The 20,710-nt window shown below is 43.2% G+C and overlaps 1 protein-coding gene across 1 annotated transcript in view; it reads left to right on the top strand.

The window, feature by feature from the left end:
* Positions 1-10,879: 10,879 nt before the first annotated feature.
* Positions 10,880-20,710, top strand: part of TMEM178A (transmembrane protein 178A) — a 216,913-nt gene continuing 207,082 nt past the window's right edge. The window contains exon 1 of the mRNA XM_063918045.1: positions 10,880-11,676. Within this exon, the coding sequence (XP_063774115.1) occupies positions 11,256-11,676 (421 nt within the window). The 5' untranslated portion in view covers positions 10,880-11,255. The remainder of the gene's footprint in view (positions 11,677-20,710) is intronic.

The raw sequence follows: 20,710 nt of genomic DNA on the forward strand, positions 1-20,710 counted from the left end.
TAATTTAAATAAGAACAGTGTGCACATTCAGCGCACAGCCCAAAAAGGTATGTGTTCTTGCTGGGAAGGGGCATGGCAACACAATAGTACCCCCAATTCAAATTATGCCACACAGTACTGCAACTTTGTTCACAATTTATCATGCGATAGTATCCCTTATTCTCACTACATCACGAAGTTGTACCACTTTACCTTATATACGTTACTCCTCAACAGTAGTGCCCCTCATTCACATAACATCATACTGAATTGCTCCTTATTCACATTACACCACACCATATTGCTCTTTGTTATCATTACACCACACCATGTTGCTCTTTATTATCATTACACCACACCATGTTGCTCCTTATTCACATTACACCATAACATATTGCTCTTTATTCACATTAGACCACACACTAGTGCCCTTTCTATACACATTTGCTGCACATTATTAATACATTATACACAGTAAACGCATAATGACCCTTACACATATGCTGAACACTACTGCACAACCAACCCACTCACACACACACAGCACTCACACGGCCGCTAACACTGTGACCTCTGCCTCTGCTTGGATACATAAATCTTACACCATGCAGCAGGAGATGCCTGGCGCGAGTCAACTGGTAGCTCTGCTAACGTCAGGTGCCTGTTTTTGATGACAATGCATCTTATTTGCATTACTATGTGGCTAGGATGCACAAGCAGCTTCTCCTGATTAAAATGATATGCGGCATGCCTATATACTGTGTGTGACTGTGGCTGTATCTGCATACGAAATGCTACACACAGACTATAGGCATGCCGCATATCATTTTAATCAGCAGAAGCTGCTTGTGCCCCTAGGCATACCAGATGCCCTAGGCGATTGCCTAGTTTGCCTATACCTAGGGCCGGCTCTGGGCCAAGTGGTTCTTATCTGCTGTCAAATTCTATGTTTCTATGTTTCTATGTAATGGAGAGAGGCAGGGGTGACACCAGGAAGAGGGTGATAGGCAGTGGGTGCCTAGATATTTATGCAAACAGCAAATTTTAGTTTTTAATGTATTTGTTAAAAAATAAATCAAGACAAGGCAATTGTAGGAGCATGTGTGTTTGCAATAAAAAAAAAAAAAAAAAGAAGGCCGACATCTCCAGGACAAATTTTCCAACTTACTGTACAAATAGTAATACTAGTAAAAAAAAAGTGTGGTACCATATGTACTACATAACTACATGTGACAAACTAGGTGTTCCTGGCTGGAAGAATTTATATTTGCATGGTCCAAATGAGATTCCACTGTGACAAGTGTAAGCTAAGTGGTACTATGATATATAGATAAGAGAAAAGGAGTGAAGAATTGCGTTATTACTGCACACAACCTCCTTCTGGCTGGTTGCTGCTTATAACACTACTGTATGTGGGTATACTATAGGATCCCACTGAGGACGTAACAGATGTGATAAATGTAGTGTTTTAGCGCATTTATTTGTATAAATGAATAAAAATAAATAAAAACCAGGTGAATTATAAGTGCAAGTTTTTCTATATATTACTGGTAATCCTAAAAATAATTTTGCGGAGTAATCAATCCCGCTCCAGTGACCGCACGGATGAAGACACGGAGCAACGGAAGTCTGCCGGCAGACTACAGTTCATTCCACTACATCACCAAAGAGGATCCCTATGCAGAAGCAGCTGAATTGAGGTAGGCAGAGGACACACCTGAGACCACCCGTATATCTTTGAAAACAGAAACACGGGGAAAGTTCTGTATTACACAGAGACAATCAACCAGCATTTTGCCTATAAATTGGGACAATTGAATGCAGTAACGGAACTAGCCTCATAACTGCAGAGATTTTATTCCCAGTGGGAATCACCAGACACTGTGTTTAACCCATCAAGGAAATAGAAATAGAATACTTTTCTTTGGAATAAGAATCATCACTAATTAATCAATTACCAGAGGGGTAAAACGCTATAAAGTGTGCCCACAGGCAATTTATATGTTTGTCCATGTGTTTTATGTTTGGTACTAGAGAGTTTTTTTTAGGATTACCAGTAAAGTAATATATAGAAAAACCTGCACTTATAATTCACCTGGTTTTTATTTATTCTTACTCATTTATACAAATAAATTGAAATTTTATTCATAACTCTGTCTCATTGTGGACATTTTTTATAGATATAAAATAAAATATTCAAACACTCAAGCTAGGGGTGCGCTAAAACACTACATTTATAACATAAGTGGTACCAAGTGGTATTATGTGGTACTATGGCTGGCCATTCTACCCCCCCCCCCCCCCCCCAAAAAAAAAAAAAAAAAAAACACCTTCACGCTCCGGCTGGAGACCAGGAGGCAGTGTCCATTACGGCCCCTCTTTACATGGCTGGAGATCCTGAATGTAGGGGCGGCTGGAAACTGTGACACTTACCGCTGGAGAGTGACACAGGCTTAAAAGAAGAGGTGAGCTGAGTATCAGGCAGCGGCGTTGGCTGGGGCCGGGAGGAGCTGGCAGCCGCGGCTGAGACTGACAGGACAATGTTAAGTCTCAGCGCAGCGGCTGTGGATGTTGTTGCAGTGGCAAGGGTAGGAGAGTTGCTGCATTATAATAAAAAATCTTGGAATCCGCCACTGGAATTATGTGTATGGTTATGGAGAGAAAAGGCAAAAACTACAATAAATCAGGTGTGTGGAAAATGCAAAAAAGATAGAAGTAAATGCACTTAAAAAGTTAGCTTAGTCTTATAGTCATGGACAAATTGCTGTAGTCCATAACAGTGTGTTTTTCAGTAGAGAGAAAGCTTAACGAAGCAGGAACTACCATTAAGTGTAAATTAAGATTTGCATTGAATAAATATTGTGTATTTATTTAGGTGTCCAAGGTAAAGCAATATATATATATATATATATATATATATATATATATATATATCAGTGAAAACAGTGGAGGACTGGAGAAGTGTACCATTGGAGAAGTTGTAGTAGTAGAACACTCTATAAATGGTTTCTATGGGCAACTTCTCCACTGGTCCACTAATCAAGGGGCCCAGACCATTCACTCTACAATGGTTAGCCAGCCTCTGTGGTAGCTGGCCACACCCTTAAACATGGGCTCATACTACTGCATTCCCCGGTGGGCCCATCAGTCCGACACTGCTCCATACTGTCTATGAAATGTATTCACCCACCTTTGCTTTTTCACTGATTTTGTAGGGACCATGATGAACTGTATTTCATTTACATTTATTCCCACTAATCCATAAAAAGTACTGAAAAATAATGTGCCCATGGGTTGCGGCGCAGTCTGAAAGGGGTCAGATGAAAAAGCGCAGGTTGAGCAACCCGGTATTTACATTCGGGTAGCGAGCAGGGTTGAACACGTGTTTAACCTGGCTCACGGTGCAGTGTGAATGGGTAAGCCGGGTCGCTGCGACCCGGTGCCCCTTCACTGAATCTACCAAAGGAGAGGATCTACTGAATAGGAAGAGGAGGTGCTTGTAGATCATCTCATCTCCAAGCGCCACATCCACACGCGTCAGCCATGATGTCACCAAACCAGCAATAAGCCAGTCTGAAAGGGGTCTCAGGCAGGTTGCACTTGGGAAGGACCCATGTACAATCCTGGGTGCGACCTGGCTATGCAGTCTGATAGAGGTATTCGTTAATGATTGGTAAAACCATCTTAAATTATACAGTGGTTCTAGCAACTGAAATTTCAGCTCTATTGCCTTGGCAAAATTGCTCAAGAGCCATCAGGTTTGATGGTGATCGTTGCTGACAGCAATTTGGAAATTTTGCTGCAGATGCTCAATTGGATTTAGATCCGGGCCTTGAGTACTGTAGGCCACTTCAGGACATTAACCTTTTTGGTGTTAAGCCATTCTGGTGTGGCTTTTGCTGAATGTCTTGGGTCATTTGACATGTTAGAAGATAAATATTCTTCCAAGTTCAAGCTCGTGTAGACTACAGGGGAAGATTTACTAAACTTTCTAAAAATTAAAGTGGTAGTGTTGCCCATTGCAACCAATCAGATTGTAACTATGATTTCTATATTGCATGCTAGAAAATGATAGACAGAATCTGGTTGGTTGGTATAGGCAACACTACCTTTGGTCTGTTTTAGAAGCTTTAGTAAATAAGCCCCAGGACTTTTTCCTCCAGAATTTCTGTGTGCTTTGCTCTTCTATTTTTTCTTCTACTTTTCTAAGTGTGCCAGTTCCTGTTGCAGAGAAGCATCCCCCTAACATGATGATGCCACCATGTAGGGATGGTGTTGTCACCTTGTGGCATGTGGCAGGAGAATTCAGTTTTGGTCCCATCAGATCATAGCATCTTTGTATGTGACATACATAACCACATGGATATGCATGTCACATGTCATTGGGCAAAATGTAGCCAGGCTTTGATGTTTGATTAACAAGGAGTTTCTTCTTGTCACTTTCCCATACAACCAGATTTATGAAGTGTGGATCTGAAATTTTGGCATAGATAGATGAGAGGGGGGATTCAGTATTTTGCCTATGTGCGGGTAGACTTGGCTCTGATGCTCATAGCACTAACTGGCCATGCAGTGGCAGCAGAGATAACACCAGTATACCAATCATCTGTGATCACGGCTGTCCTTTGTATGTGTATGCAGGGACCCTGAAAAAATAGTGCGTGACTGTTACCTCAGAACATTGCTCACATAATTATCATTTATTTACATATAGTTACCATATAACCGGGTGTTACGCAAAACACATGTTCAGTAGAGCTTACAAGCTCTCCTCCTAATCTCCACTTACCTTTCTACCCTTGTCATGCTTTTTTCACAAGTTCACTTGCCAATCTGTTCAAACACTCAAAACTAAAAAAAATAGCTGGTTTTGGCATTTGACTGCATTCCCCATAGGTTTCAGTCTCTGAAAGCAAAACTTTATGGAGCTTGTGCCTGGTAGGCAACGCCACCTATACAAGGTGTTGCCTTATAGAAGCCTACGGGCTTCTCACTGCATAATTCTGCAGGAAGGATCCAATAGGATCCCTCTCAGTGTCTTCCCGGGATCGCGCATGTACTGGCCAGCAGTTGTGCATGTGCAGAAAGACTCCCAGGTAGGGAGGCCAATCCCGGGCCGTTTTTTCAATCCCGGGATTCGGGATTGAAAAACGATCAATCCCGGGATTCCCGGGATCCCGGGATTGCAGTAGGGATCAGTAAAGAAGGGTGTAGGGAGTAGCGCTGGAGGGTAGGTAGCGGTGCGGGAGGGTGTAGGTAGCGGCGGGGAAGGGAGGGAGGGTGTAGGTAGCGGTGCGGAGGGTGTAGGTAGCTGGGCGGGAGGGTGTAGTTAGCGGTGCGGAGGTTGTAGGTAGCTGGGCGGGAGGGTGTAGGTAGCTGGGCGGGAGGGTGTACAGTAGGTAGCGGGGAGGGTTGGTAGCGGCGCGGGAGGGAGGCTGGGTGTAACTTAAGTAATAACACTTACTATTAGGTGGGCGCCAGCCATGGACACTCTGAACGCGGCGGCATTTCAAATGAAGCGCCGGCCGCCAGCCAACCAGAGCAGGCGGACCAGCAGCCAATCAGGGAAGTGGCCGCAGTAGTCGCTCCTGATTGGCTGCCGCGGCAGCTTCCCTGATTGGCTGCCGGTCCGCCAGCTCTGATTGGCTGGCGGCCGGCGCCACATTTGAAGTGTCGCCGCGTTCAGCGTTTGTCTATGGCTGCCGCCCGCCTAAGTGTACGTAGTATTACTTACAGACACTCCCTCCCGCACATGCGCAGTGCAATCCCGTGAATCCCGGGATTGGATGCTCCAATCCCGGGATTCAAATCCCGGCATTTTTGGGCCCAAATCCCGGGATCCCGCCGATCCCGGGATTGGTCTCCCTACTCCCAGGCCATAAACACGAAAGTCATCTAATCAGAAAGGATACTGTGGCTCTTATCAAAAGAGCTGTCCTTTACTATTTCATTCACAATACAGGGTTACTAAATGCCGCAATACATGCGATCAGTGGAGGGATGTATTGCATTCAAAATGCAATGGGAGATACATACTGCCTAGTAAGTTGTACTATACTCACCCTGTGTCCACATCGGTGGCGAAAATACCATTAGGCACGTCAGGCATTTGCCTAGGGGTGGCACTTGTTTGGGGACGGTACTTTGATGCTTGTGTTGGTACTGTCAGCCTAAAAAGTGCCAGTAACTGCAAAATATTTCGACCGTACTCTACAATATGCCATCTTGAATAGAATGTAAATGGGTAGGACATACACATACTGTCCCTGTAAGCTGTCCTACTGAGTAAATACAATATGGTATGTATACATAATTAAAATGTCATAGTTAGTGGCTTTTTTATAATTATTCTATTAAATTGGCTATCATGAAATGAGTGCTTAAAACCAATCAATAAAAGTGATACAATTAGGTGGGGGTGGGGGTCCTGCTGTTACTGGTGTGCCTAGGAGCGCCCTCGCCTCTAAATCCACCCCTTGTCCTTATCAAACCATGTCTTACTGTCATAAGTTGTTCCTTGATACAGTATGTCAATTTACAACATATTGGGGGTAATTCCAAGTTGATCGCAGCAGGAAATTTTTTAGCAGTTGGGCAAAACCATGTGCACTGCAGGGGGGGCAGATATAACATTTGCAGAGAGAGTTAGATTTGGGTGGGTTATTTTGTTTCTGTGCAGGGTAAATACTGGCTACTTTATTTTTACACTGCAATTTAGATTGCAGATTGAAGTCACCACACCCAAATCTCTCTCTCTCTGCACATGTTATATCTGCCCCCCCTGCAGTGCACATGGTTTTGCCCAACTGCTAACAAAGTTCCTGCTGCGATCAACTCAGAATGCTCCCGCGTTCAGTGAGTCCATGGCTGCCGCGGCCGCCCGCCTAATAGTAAGTGTCATTACTTACACCCACCCTCCCTCTCGCGCCGCTACCAACCCTTCCGCGCCGCTACCTACATCCTCCCTCCCGCACCACTACCTACACCCACCCTCCCGCACTGCTACCTACCCCCTCCCTACCTCCCGCACCGCTACCTACACCCTCCCTACCTCCCGCACCACTACCTACACCCTCCCTCCAGCGCTGTTCCCTACAACCTTCACTGGTCCCTACTGCAATCCCGGGATCCCGGGATTGACCGTTTTTCAATCCCGAATCCCGGGATTGAAAAAACGGCCCGGGATTGGCCTCCCTAGACATGATGGCTTGCTGAACTTTTCTGTCAGTTTCTCAATCGCCTATTCCTGCAGCAATATTACTAACTTGAATGCTTCTGTCCACCTGAATCAGACCTTCAGTCATCTGTGGGCAGAGCCGGCCCTAACCAATATGATGCCCTAGGCAAGATTTTGGCTGGTGCCCCCTAGCACCACCGCTGGTTCCGCCTCTGACCTTGCACCTCTTTCCCAGCACCATCACCCGTCATCCATAGCAGTCCTTATTTTGGTGTTTGTACCCCCTATATTTTAAATAGAAACAGTTCGCACATTTGGCACACAGCACAAAAAGGGGTGTGATTTTGCTGGCAAGGGGCATGGCCACACAATAGTAACCCCAATTCCAATTACGCCACACAGTACTGCAACTTTATTCACATTTAATCATGTGATAGTGTCCATAATTCATATTACATCCCACAGTAGTATCACTTTACCTTTTAAACATTACTCCTCACAGTAGAGCCCCTTATTCACATTACATCACACTGAATTGCTCCTTATTCACATTACACCACACCCTATTGCTCTTTATTCACAATAGATGACACAGTAGTGCCCTTTCTATATGCAACGCCACATAGTAGAGCACCTTATACACATAATGCCACACAGTAATGCCCATTACACATAATTAATGTCCTTATAAACATAATGCGCCTTACACATTATGACAACCTTTATTAACGCCATTTTACACATAATGTTCCTTACACATATGCTGCACATTATTAATGCCCTTATACACATAATGACACACATAGTGCCCCCTACACATTTGCTGCACATTATTAGTGCCCCTATACACATAATGACACACATACAGTAGTACCGTTACACATATGCCGCACATTATTAATGCCCTTATACACATAATGACATACATAGTGCCCCTTACACATATGTTGCACATTATTAATGCATTTTTACATGACACACATAATGCTCCTTACACATATTCCAAACACTACTGCACAACCAACCCACTCACATGCACACAGCACTCACACTGCCACTAAAACTGTGACCTCTGCCTCTGCTTGGATACAGATGTGTCCTCATAAATCTTGTCTCAATGCTGACGTCGGGCACTTTCTTTATGAAAATGCATCTTATTTGCATTGCTATGTAGCTAGGATGCAGAAGCAGCTTCTGCTGATTAAAATGATATGCAGCATGCCTATATACTGTGTGAGACTGTGGCTGTATCTGCATATGAAATGCTACACACAGAATATAGGCATGCCGCATATAATTTTAATCAGTAGAAGCTGCTGATGCCCCTAGACATATCAAATGCCCTAGGCAATTGCCTAGTTTGCCTATGCCTATGGCCGGCTCTGTCTGTGGGGGACATGCTTATCTTGAACGTCTGCCCTGCAGTTATCAAAGGCGTGCGCCAAACCCAAACCTGTTTCCGTGACATGACGTTATCACCATACACCTCGATAAATTGGCGATGAATCTCAGCTGCTGAGGTGCCCTTTAGACACAGAAATCTGATCACACTACACAAGCCAATGCTTGACCATGTTTCTACAATCGCCACCATTTTGCAACTGATGTTAGGCCAGTATGACTGATATGAGGTGCAGTCTAATGACCGTGAAGGGAAGCAGTGGTCTATCTACTCTGGCCTGGACGGAAATTAGAATGAAATAGAGAACATAACACATGTGCAAGGTCTTGTTACCTTATTTATTGAACCACCCTCGTATTGTGGAGCACCTATAGATGTCTGCCATTATTGTTATACTAAGCATGCAAAATGTCTTCAGTTGCGTCTAGAGGCGTCACCAGGTGTGGTGACACCCGGTGCGCACTCTGCATTACTACACCCCCCACTCACCCGGCTGGAGCAGCGGCCGGCCGAAATAGGGGGCATGGCCTAATTTAAAGGGACGTGGCCTCGCGGGTGTCCTCTTCTTCACTCCGGGGGCATGTCCAGCTTCCCCGGAGACGCTGGCTGCCCCCGGAGACTGGGCAGTGTGCAGTGCCGGCTCCTTATCTGTGACAGGAGCCGAGTGCTGCAGAGGATTATCACACTGCAGCACTCGGCTCCTGTCACTGCAGTAGAGCCGGCACTTTGGTGTCACCCTTTCCGAGGGTGACACCTGGGTGCGGGCCGCACCCCCTCACCCGCCTTCTGACGCCAGTGGTTGCGTCTGTAGTATCCAGTTCAGTGCTGGTACACGTGTACAATGATGATGGTTAATAAGCAAGCACGCATACACATACAGTACCATATGGGACAGATGCAAAGCAAAATGTGCACACGTTCAAATATACGTTTCCAGCACCAGGGAGAACAGCACTACCCAGCGCTTCCACAGGACACACAGGGCAGCTGTACAGGGTGGCTCTGCAGTAGGCTGGGCGGCACCCTGCTAGCCAGATGCAGGGGCCGTGGGGCAGTACCCAAGTCAAAGGTAATGCTGGCACACCACTAGTTACGGTCCTGCCTGGAACATTGGTATTACACTATGCATTTGCCTGTACAATAGCAAGCAGAGTAAACAAGGAATTCCTGTTAACACCAGTGATGAATATAACCTGCTGTATGTACTATGAGCTACGCACTAGTCTGGGCTCAAAGGTGGACTCTAAATGGTCCCTGCTCCACAAAATGTAAACTCCATTTGTCTGCTAACTTTACACTGCATGTTTCTTAAATAACTGTATACCTGAGATATTTATACATGGCAAGCAGCATGCATATTTAATGGAGGTTTCATTCCAACTGACAGACATGATAGCTCAATCATAGTAATTTACAGATTGATAACTTAAAGTGCTAGCATTTACATCGCATACAGACAGTTCTCTCTACACCTTACTACATATATTATACTCCTAACAACTCGTTTTTCTCAATCTACAAATTGAAAATAGTAATTACATTTTTCATTGTCTAGTCTGCTGGTACTGTATATTGATATGTCTGGCATGAGTATTGCCTGTATATTTCTGACATCAAACTTGGCATTTGAGACTATTGTTCATATAACTAGCTCATCATGTGTATATTAGTTATTAATATAAAGGCCTCAGATTATATATGTTTTTTTTCTAATAATATTATTAACATGAATAAAGACGATAGCCAGAAATATGTCATTTTTTTTATAGATTTCATAATAATATCTTGATAATATTGATTGCAGTATAGAATAATGATGTAACTAATAAACAAAACGATTTTCTATTGTGAGCTTATAACTAAGGTTGCAAACATTTTGCTTACGTAATTATTTCGGTTTTGGGGCTGTGCGGAGAGTAATGTCAATGAGCTGATGGTTGTGTTTTATTGTCTTGAAGCTGCAGCTTTACATATTTGTCTTTATGACCTTGCTGTGCCCTGCCTGGCTCTGGGAAGGGTACGTGCTGTGGAGAGTAGATCATTATTGTGATTGATTAGACTGTACATTATTCATTAACTTAGCTGGTATAAATATCCCTCTACTTCTTGATTTAGTGATTTGTAGCCATGCTGCATTGAAGAGACAGTAAAAAAAGAAGTAGAGTGAGAAAGACAGAGAAAAGGGGGGATATAAGAGGTAGGGGGGAGAGAGAGAGAGAAGAGAGAGAGAGAGAGAGAGAGAGAGAGAGAGAGAGAGAGAGAGAGAGAGAGGTGGGGCATAGTAGAGAGATAATGTAATAAGAAAGGAAGGAGTCACAAGGAGACAGCTGAGGGAGGGAAGAATATTCAGTGGATGACTGGATAAGGGAGCTGCTGTCTGCAGTTTATTCCCAGGCTGTCTGTGAGCTTCCAAGACACACAAAGGGCTTGTATTATACACTGGTACTGCACAACTCGCAGCATCTTGACTGTTTGGTTTTTGGCTGAAAGCATCCTGAAGACGCAGGGGAGATGACATTATGGTTTAGGATATGGAAAGGAAGCAAGTAGCGTGTTGTGGAGGTTGCAGATCACAGAAGGGGTGGCTTAATGGTTGGAAAGGCACAAAGAGGAGTGAGAGGAGGGGAGTGTATTGCCTGAATCAAAGCAGCATCATGCCAGCCAGTGTCTCCTTGGTGTGATGCTGCACAAAGAGACATGGAGACACGGGGCTTGGTCACTGCTATCAGCCTGGCTCTGAGCCTCTTCTCACTGATTCTGCTGGTCACAGCTATCTTCACAGACCACTGGTATGAGACAGACACTCGCAAACACAAGGAAATCTGCGAGAGCCAGGGCAATTCGGATCCTACAGACCAGAAGAACAGGCTTATGCCCCTCTACCAGCTGCCGTTCCGTGGGGACTCCTCAAAGAGCCGCAGGATGGGGCTTCTCTCTCCAGCTCCTGCTGGTGGGGTGAGGGAGCCTGAGGATCTGCTGGAGAATTGGAGGTCTTTGTTGGGACTGGGGGTTCTGGAGTCAGACTGCGGACGCCCTCTCTTTTCTACTTACTCTGGGCTCTGGAGGAAATGCTACATTATGGGGATTGACAAAGACATTGACAACCTCATCCTGAAAGGTGGGCATTGGCAGATTGGCTGAAACAGAGTCTGTGTACATGATCTGATAAATAGATAGATAGATTAGATAGATAGATAGATAGATAGATAGATAGATAGATAGATAGATAGATAGATAGATAGATAGATAGATAGATAGATTACAGATAGCTACATAGATAATGGTTGAACTGCTAGCTGAGTGGAGTTTCTTGTTCTTGAAAAGTTTAAATCCATATTATATTAACAGCTATAGATATAACAATTAATATTAAGACACGATATTTGCCCGGATTTGTTAATCCTTGGAGAGTGATAAATAGCACGGTGATAAAGTACCAACTAACTACCATGTTATAGTCAGTCTGTGTTTGAAAAATGATAGTTGGTACTTTTTCGCCGTGCAATTTATCACTCTCCAAGGCTTGATAAATGGGGGCCAATATTCAGTATGTGTCTTATAGGAAAAATAAAGCGAAAGGAGGAAACTAAAGAGTAATTTTGAAATTCACATTATTTAAAACACACAAGTCAATTAAACGAGATGTCCCCACACTAGTTTTAATTATTTCTTTATTACCTTTGTTTTGACCAGAACAACCTATTTGCTTATTTACTTTGTAATCTGGAGTTATTAATAGGATACCGCATTACTGTTTGTTGCTTACTGTATTTTTTTTCTTATATATATATATATATATAACAATCAGTATGACCAAAGCACAATCCTGCAATTGTGGCCCAAAAGTATAAGTGCAAGGAAATACTCTGCTTTGTGTACAATACCTACATGTACAGTGCAAGTACTGTACTATGCAATCTGCATCCATCGTCATCTGTACAGCAGCCCAGACAATGGGAGCTACAGCAACATTCTGAGTCACACTTCTGTTTTACTGTAACTGCAAGCATCAACTTAGCAGGTGTCAAACACAAACTGTTCCCTATTATACATGGATCTTATCAGTACAAAATAGATCTGTTAGGCACCAACCAAGTCAGTCCCTTATGTTCTATTGCACTCTGTGTGCACAATTCAGCGTGTTTCTAATACATAACACATCCCACTCAATAAATGGTACATTTATGAAATGATAAATATTATCTGTATTCACTCAGGAGACATTGTTGAAGGCATATAAATAATATTCATATATATATATGATAAAATCGGAAGTATTACTTCTTTAAACATCTGGAATTAGGAATGGGTGACACCTAAACATTATCACTACTTTTAAGACACACACATTTTTGTATATATATATATATATATATATATATTTCTCTCTCTCTCTCTCTCTCTCTCTCTCTCTCTCTATATATATATATATATATATATATATATATAAAGTTTCAGTAGCATTAATTATGTTATTATGAAAGTAAATGATATTCCTTTTAGCAGATGCTGTTTTCTGCCTCCTTATAATTCTGTCAGACGGTTATCTAAAATAAAATTTAGTGCACAATAGTGTTGAAAGCTGCAATTAAGTGGAAAATGCAAAGAAAATATAATTGAAGTTCATTAACATGTTGAAAGTTGTTAAATTTACACTCATACTGTAAAGTTATATAAATCATTATTTTATTGTTATAATTAACAACAGAAAATTATTCAAATTCTGATTGGGTTTTATAATTGTTGCCTAGCTACGCAGCATAGATTTATTTACCAGCCATCTGCAATTTATGTAATGCTTGTGCCTAGAAAGTGTTGATGCCAATAAATACTTATTGTGTGCTTATTCGCACAGAATGTATTTTGACACCCTGGAACCTGAGTTAATGGACTGTACCCTCCACGCTAGTGTAAACTGCAGCTGGCACCCTTAGGAAATGGAGCATATCATTATTGGAATTGGAGTAATCTGGATCAGAGGAGAGAACTGATACATTTATTTCTTCAGTTTCAAAAGGACAAAGAATAAAATTTTCTTGTTAGTATATGGGTTAAGTCCTACCAAATTTACCTACAATAATTTGTGTGATGCAGGTTGCTAAAATAGAAGTATAGCCCGGCAATATTTGGCATATAAACCCTTTACACAATTATATCTCAATTGTATCACAGCAGTATTATTTAGTAGTCATTAATGTATGTAATGAATAGCATGTTTCACTTTATCATTACTTAACCCCTTTCCATTGGTATCCTTAGCCAAAACCTTTGCGATCCCATATAAATAATTAGAAATGAGAATATTTCTGACGTGTTATTTAGAAGCCCACGGCTGTCTCTATTTCTCATACAAGCACACCAGGAGTTAGACTGTTTATTGGTATACTGAACAGTGATCAGCAGTTCTTGAGGTTGTTACAATGTCGAAACAGGCAGTCAGGGTCTAACACGAATTTCCACAGCCCACACTTAATCATTTAAAAAGAAAAATGTACACAAAAACTAAGTATCACTTTGTGAGGTTGTGTATATACAGTAATGCAATCATAGATCTTTGTAGAAGCAATTATAGTATATATTTTTTTGATACCTATATATACTGTATGCACAATGGCTTATTGTCAGCAGTATAGTAATACAGGTTGAATATCCCTTATCCAAAATTCAAAATCACACATTTTTGTTATCCTACTGAGATAATGACACATATATATATATATATATATATATATGTATATTATATTATATATCTATATAATATATCTATATATACACATAACATATAATATATATGTCATTATCTCAGTAGGGGACCCAAAAATGTGGGATTTTGAATTTGCTATCTGATGAATGCTCTCCATAAATATTTTCAGGATAACACATTTTGTAAAAGTAGATGGTAGTTGTCTCCATCTCTGACATAGCACATGTACCATATATCAGTCCCGTAACAGGACAGCCAGCCATGTGCCCTGTGCTGCCACGTCCTCCCCTCGCTGCCCCTTGACTGCATTCCCATGGCTTTCATAAACAAGCGCCCCAGGAAGTGGGTGGGTGGAGACACTATCACAGCACCACCAATGTGCCAGGTGCGTTCTGAGAGAACGCTACTTGCAGCACTACATCTTCCCTGTTGGAAATGTCATGACGTCTTTCCCATAGTGCTGAACACAGGAGCCGGGATAAGGAGGAGCGCAGGCACCTTCCTTAAGGCCCTGCCATATATATCCTAATTAGAAATATGCTGGTTCGGATTTACAGGCTTCTTTTTGCCAAACTAGCACAAGTTCGCATTTATCCGGATTTATCTTATTGACTCACCAAAACACATGAGAGCTGATAGCCAATAATAATTTGAGATCAGAGTAAATCCGAATAAAATCCAAACCGGCTAATTTCTAAACCTAATATGAGACAACTTTACAAAGTATGCAAAATCCCCTTTAAAATGTGTAGGGGGGAATTAGCTCGTGGCAATGTGCTGCAACAGTGCTGGGCTCCACACATCCCCAAGAACTACAGTAGCCCAACATTGTTAACTTTCCTACTCACATCTCTAGGGTGCAAAGAAAAATTGTACTTCCGACTTCGTGGTCATTGACTGAAAATGAATTCCCTTGTAATACAAAAAAGGTCCTATGTTACAACACTGACTACTTGAATACCCCAGATCAGACTGTTTTCTTCTAAAACATGGAAGATTTAGCACTGGATTACCACAATGCTAGATCAGGCCATTTTAAAGATATGTAATCCAGAAATGTAAAAATGTTCAGTCTGTTATTATATTTTATTGTTTTACAGGTATGCTCCTGTTTGACATTATTAGAAACTATACATTGTTAATACAATTGAAAACATTGTGGTTGTTGGTCTTTGCTTAAAACACTAACAGCTGCTAAAAGATCCAGTGAATAAATTGTCCTTTGAGGGGCAATTCTGACTCCTAACGTGCATGTGTATTATAAAGTGGTCAGTGTGCAAATCACCACAGTACTCTGGAGAACTTCAGAAGTGTATCTTTACCTTCTGCAGGTGTGCTGTAACTGGACAAACATTGCAATATATTTCCTGTAACAAACAGTTCCTCAATACAAAAAAATACTTCCTGAATGACATACAGCATACATATGTAACATTATGAGTTGTAATATCTAAAGGCCCACAAAACACTTGATGACATCACTCTATGAGCAACGTCGTCTACTGATTCACCTCCCGGGTAGGGTGGTCGGTGGTCGCCCATACACAGTGATATGACCGCTCATATCGCTCAGTCACATCACGCAGCTGCCGGCTGTGCATGCAGCTCCTGAACGACAGTCCAGATCAAGCTTGCATGCACTGTCGACAGGGACGATCGTTGCCGACCCGCGGGCATACACATTAGCCGATAAAATGAGTGACGTTGCTCAGTAAGGAGGAAAATGAGCGACGTCGCTCATTTTATCGGCAAGTGTGTATGGGCCTTTACATTTGTATTTGTTGCAATGGATTTCTTTATTAATAAACAATGACTTTCACAGTGGTTTATGAAAGTGACTTATAGCTCTAGACACCAGGGGTGTAACTATTGATTTGTGTGCCCCATAGCAACATTTGTAACAGCCTCAAACACTGCCCAGTGTAAAAAAAACGAAAATAGAAACATGACACAGACAAGGAAGACAGTCCCCTATCAGATGTGGGCACCATAGCATCTGTACTCATTGCATCCATGATAAGTATGCCCTTGCGGCTTGTGGACAGGGCCGTCTGTTCATATAGGCTCAATGGGCACTTGCTCAAGGGCCCCAGGATTATAAGGGCTCTAGGCTGATAGCTGAGGGTCCCCTTTTTCCAGGGGTACCATATTTTTGTAAATCAGCCCTGGGGAAGCAGAGAAATCCGACTTCAAAGCTGTGGTTCCCATCCAAGCCTGTTCATTGCTATTCCCAGCCAGATATTTTGGGTTCTGTCTGACCTAGAGTTTTTCTGAGGGTATACTCCAAAAGCTGGGACTCACCCTTTTAGGTGGACACTGGCAGCCTCTATTATACCCAGAACCAAAGATTTCAGCCTTCAAGCAGCTTGTCCCTGCTCCAGCTCAACACGCCTAATATGCAGTTTTATATTTTCATTGTGGATTGCTCTGGCTCCTGAATGCTGATCCCCAAGTCCCCAGTACCTCCTGAAAGGTGAGACTCTCTAGTTTTGTTATCCCATTCAAAGCTAAGAAATCTATTTCCAAAAACTTGAGATATCTGCAGTCAAGTAAGCTGCCCTCCCACCAGAAAATGATGACTATTAAGCCCACTCTAGTATCCACCCCTCCCCTACATATTAAACACCCCCTACCACCCTGGAAGTCATGTACCAGGTCCCCTTCATTCAGCCTAATGTTCCCGTCTACAGTCTACTGTGAAGTAAAGGAGTAATTAGCAGAAATTACTGCTCCAGGTCCAACATGCTGAGCGGAAGATAGAACATCCCCTACCGCCCATGGGACATCTAAGCTGACGCTTATAGAACACCATTCCGCTGGAGGATGGGTAGGGGGCCCAGTGCATTGCTGTGCTAAGGGAGCCTACATTGCTATTAAGATGGCCCTGCTTGCGGACCATATTTTTTAGTACGTGTGTGGCCTGGTGCATGTGTACAACCTGAAGCACGGTTTGGGCTCTCAGTTCCCTTGCTATTCCAGTTTTATTTACAAATACCTAAAATAACTGCTATATATAAAAAAGGTAGATATATGGATGATATTTTTGTTAGGAGTTTTTTGAAGGTGATTGAGATAATTGCTGATGTTAGTGACCCGTGTCATTACTTATTTTCCTTACAGCCCTCTAATAAATGTTATAGGCAGTGGTCGAAGTGGGCCGGTATGCAACGGTATGGCATACTGGCACTTTGCCACTGACCCTGATTTATTTATTTATTTTTTAAATGAATAAGTGTGCAGACTCGAGTCTGCACACTGTAGAGGCAGCAGCACTGAGCAGCAGGAGGAAGGGGGAGAGGCCAGCCTTCTGGCAACAGTGTTGCGCCCGCTTCCCGCACCTGGAGCCCAAGCAGCTGGAGCCCGCCAGGCGGCCACTTCCTGCACCCGCACCGCTGCTGAATCATGCCAGGTGTCCACTTGGGGTGTGACTGCTTCCCGCACCCAGCGCAGCTGAAGCCTGCCAGGTGCCCACGTGGGGTGCGCCCGCTTCCCGCCACAGCTGGAGCCCAAGGCCTGCCATCTTCTCCACCCACAATGTCCCTGCAGTGAGTGCTGCCTTTATCTGGGGGTGGGGGTGAGTGCACAGATCGAGGAGCAGTAGCACATCCACACACATAATGTGTGTAAGGGGCTCTACCGTGTCCGTGGCGTAATGTAAGGGTCTCTACCATGGTGTAATGTGTGTATGGGGCTCTACTGTGGCCGTTGCATAATGTTAGGGGCTCTACCATGGCGTAATGTGTGTAAGTGACTGTACCTGGTCTGATGTGTATATTTGGCTGTACCTGGCGTATTATGTGTAGGCGGACATTGGCATAATGTGAATTTTGGCTCATTCTGTGGGAATGTTGGCTCGTTCCGTGTGGCATAATGTGAATTTTGGCTCATTCCGTGTGGCATAATGTGTAAGGGGCACCAGTACTAGACTGTATAAAGGGTCCTACTATTGTGGTGCATAATGTGTATAAGGGGTATATGGTGAGGTACACTACACACAAGGCCACACACCCTTTTGAGTGACCACACCCCCTTATTACACCCTTGACTTTTCCATACTTCAACATTTTCAATTCGACCACTCGTTATAGGTGTATTAGAACTCGCATAAGTAGGTTGAAGAACAGTTTTTTTCCTATCAGTGGGCATTATACAGGTTTGTTAGCAAACCAAAAAAAGCACACTAATGAACAAAACCATGTGCACTGCAGGTGGGGCAGATGCAACATGGGCAGAGAGATTAAGATTTGGGTGGGGTGTGTTCAAACTGAAATCTAAATTGCAGTGTAAAAGTAAAGCAGTCAGTATTTACCATGCACAGAAACAATATAACCCACCCAAATCTAAATCTTTCTGCACATGTTACATCTGCCCCACCTGCAGTGCAACATGGTCTTGCCCATTAGGTGGCTTTTTAAGTTTGCTAATAATCCTGAATAACACACTCTATGTTGAATTTATAATTGCAATGTTTTAGTTTGTTTTCTTTTATCTATTTTATACTTTGAATTCTTGTAAGTATCACAATGTATTTTCACTTTAAATGCATTTTTTATGTTTTTGTACTGAATAGATTGATTTATTGCTTATACAGGTTGAGTATGCCTTATCCGGAATGCTCCTGGTTTCCGAATAACAGAATACCAGTTATCCAGATGGATCTTGGGGGTCCACGGTGGGTCCGGCGCATCGGCGTGGGGGGTCCCCGGCAGGTCCGGTGCATCAGCACAGGGGGGGGGGGGGCAAATATTCCAGTTTTGAGAATATTTCGGAATTTTTTTCAGAATCTTAATATTTTTATAATATTAATTGTATTATACCTAGAACTTTTCCCCCAGAAAAATATTTAATTTCTGAGTACCAATAAAATGCTAATTTCACCTAATTGTGGAGGCGTGGCCATGCCCTGTAGCAAAAAATGGATGCTCGCAAATGCGTGGTCTGCTAATTTCACATGTGCAGTAGTGCGTCGGGGTCTCGAAACAGCAAGTAAAATTTCCAGCATCTTAGTAATCCCTTAATTATTTTGCATATTAAATAGCTTGCATTGTTGAACATATAGGCCCGAATTCTGAGGTAGACACTGCTGCGTTTGTTCTGTCCCTCATGCTGGCGGAGCTGTACCATACCAGTATCGAGGAGCATAGTACTGACTTCACAATTGCAGAGTAGAAGAGGAGCAGAAGCTTCTGTGGGATGTTGTACTTCCTTAGTTGCCTGAGGAAGAACAACCTCTGCTGCGATTTTCCAACAGTGGCGTATTGCGTTGGACCCCCATTTAAGGTCCCGGGAGATTGTGTTCCCTAGAAACTTGAAGCAGTCCACTAGTGATACCACACTGTCAGCAATCGTTAGCAGAGGTGAACTAGCTGACTTCTTCCTGAAGTCCACTATCATCTCGACAGTTTTGAAGGGGCTGAGCTCAAGGTCTACTTGCCGTCTATAGGCCTATTCGTCCCCGTCCTTAATGAGGCCGATGATGGTGGTGTCATCGGCGAATTTGATGGTCTTTACTGATTGCGCCTCTGAGGTGCAGTCAGTTGTGTACAGGGAGAAGAGCAGGGGTGAGAGGACACAGCCCTGAGGGGCACCTGTACTAATGGACCGCACTTGAGAGTTGAATTCCCCTGCTTTCACCACCTGTGTCCTATCTGTCAGGAAGTCTACTATCCAGGAACAGGTAGCTTCTTGGACCCAAAGGCGAAGTAATTTGGGGTGGAGGATGCTGGGGACGATTGTATTGAAGGCCAAGCTAAAATTGACAAACAGGACCCTCGCATAGGTACCGGGAATGTCTAGGTGCTGTAGAATGTAGTGCAGGCCAAGGTTGACTGCATCCTCGACACACCGATTCCATCGATAGGTGAACTGTAGGTGGTCCAGTTGGGGGCCAGTCACAGTTTTCAGGTGATTCAAAACCAGACGCTCAAACGTTTTCATGACCACAGATATCAGTGCTATCGGCCTGTAGTTGTTCAGATTTGTGATAGAGGGTTTCTTGGGGACCAGGACGACAGTAGACCTTTTGAGGCAGGAAGAGACTTTCTGTAGCTCCAGCGATTTGTTGAAGATCTTGGTGAATATGGGGGCGAGCTGACCTTCACATGTTCTCAGGGCAGATGATGACACTCCGTCAGGACCCGGAGCTTTCCTGGGTTTGGCCCTTTTGAACAATGCCTCCACTTCTTCTTGGGCGAGTTGCAGTGCTTGGAGTTGGCCGTCGGTGTTCGGGGCATCTTAGAGGTGATTGTTTGGGTCGCAGGGCAGGGACGTGCAGTCAGGGGAGGCAGTGCCTCCCCTGTCATTAATGATAACAATAATGCAAAGAAGATACTTATGACACATATTATGTGTCATAAGTATATGCTTTATATTATTGTAATCATTTGTATATTAAAAATAGGTTTAAATTAGTCTTTGGAGGCACAGAAATCAGTGCCTCCCGCGGGCA

Source organism: Pseudophryne corroboree, chromosome 4, assembly GCF_028390025.1.
Source record: "Pseudophryne corroboree isolate aPseCor3 chromosome 4, aPseCor3.hap2, whole genome shotgun sequence".
In the NCBI taxonomy this organism is placed as follows: Eukaryota; Metazoa; Chordata; class Amphibia; order Anura; family Myobatrachidae; genus Pseudophryne; species Pseudophryne corroboree.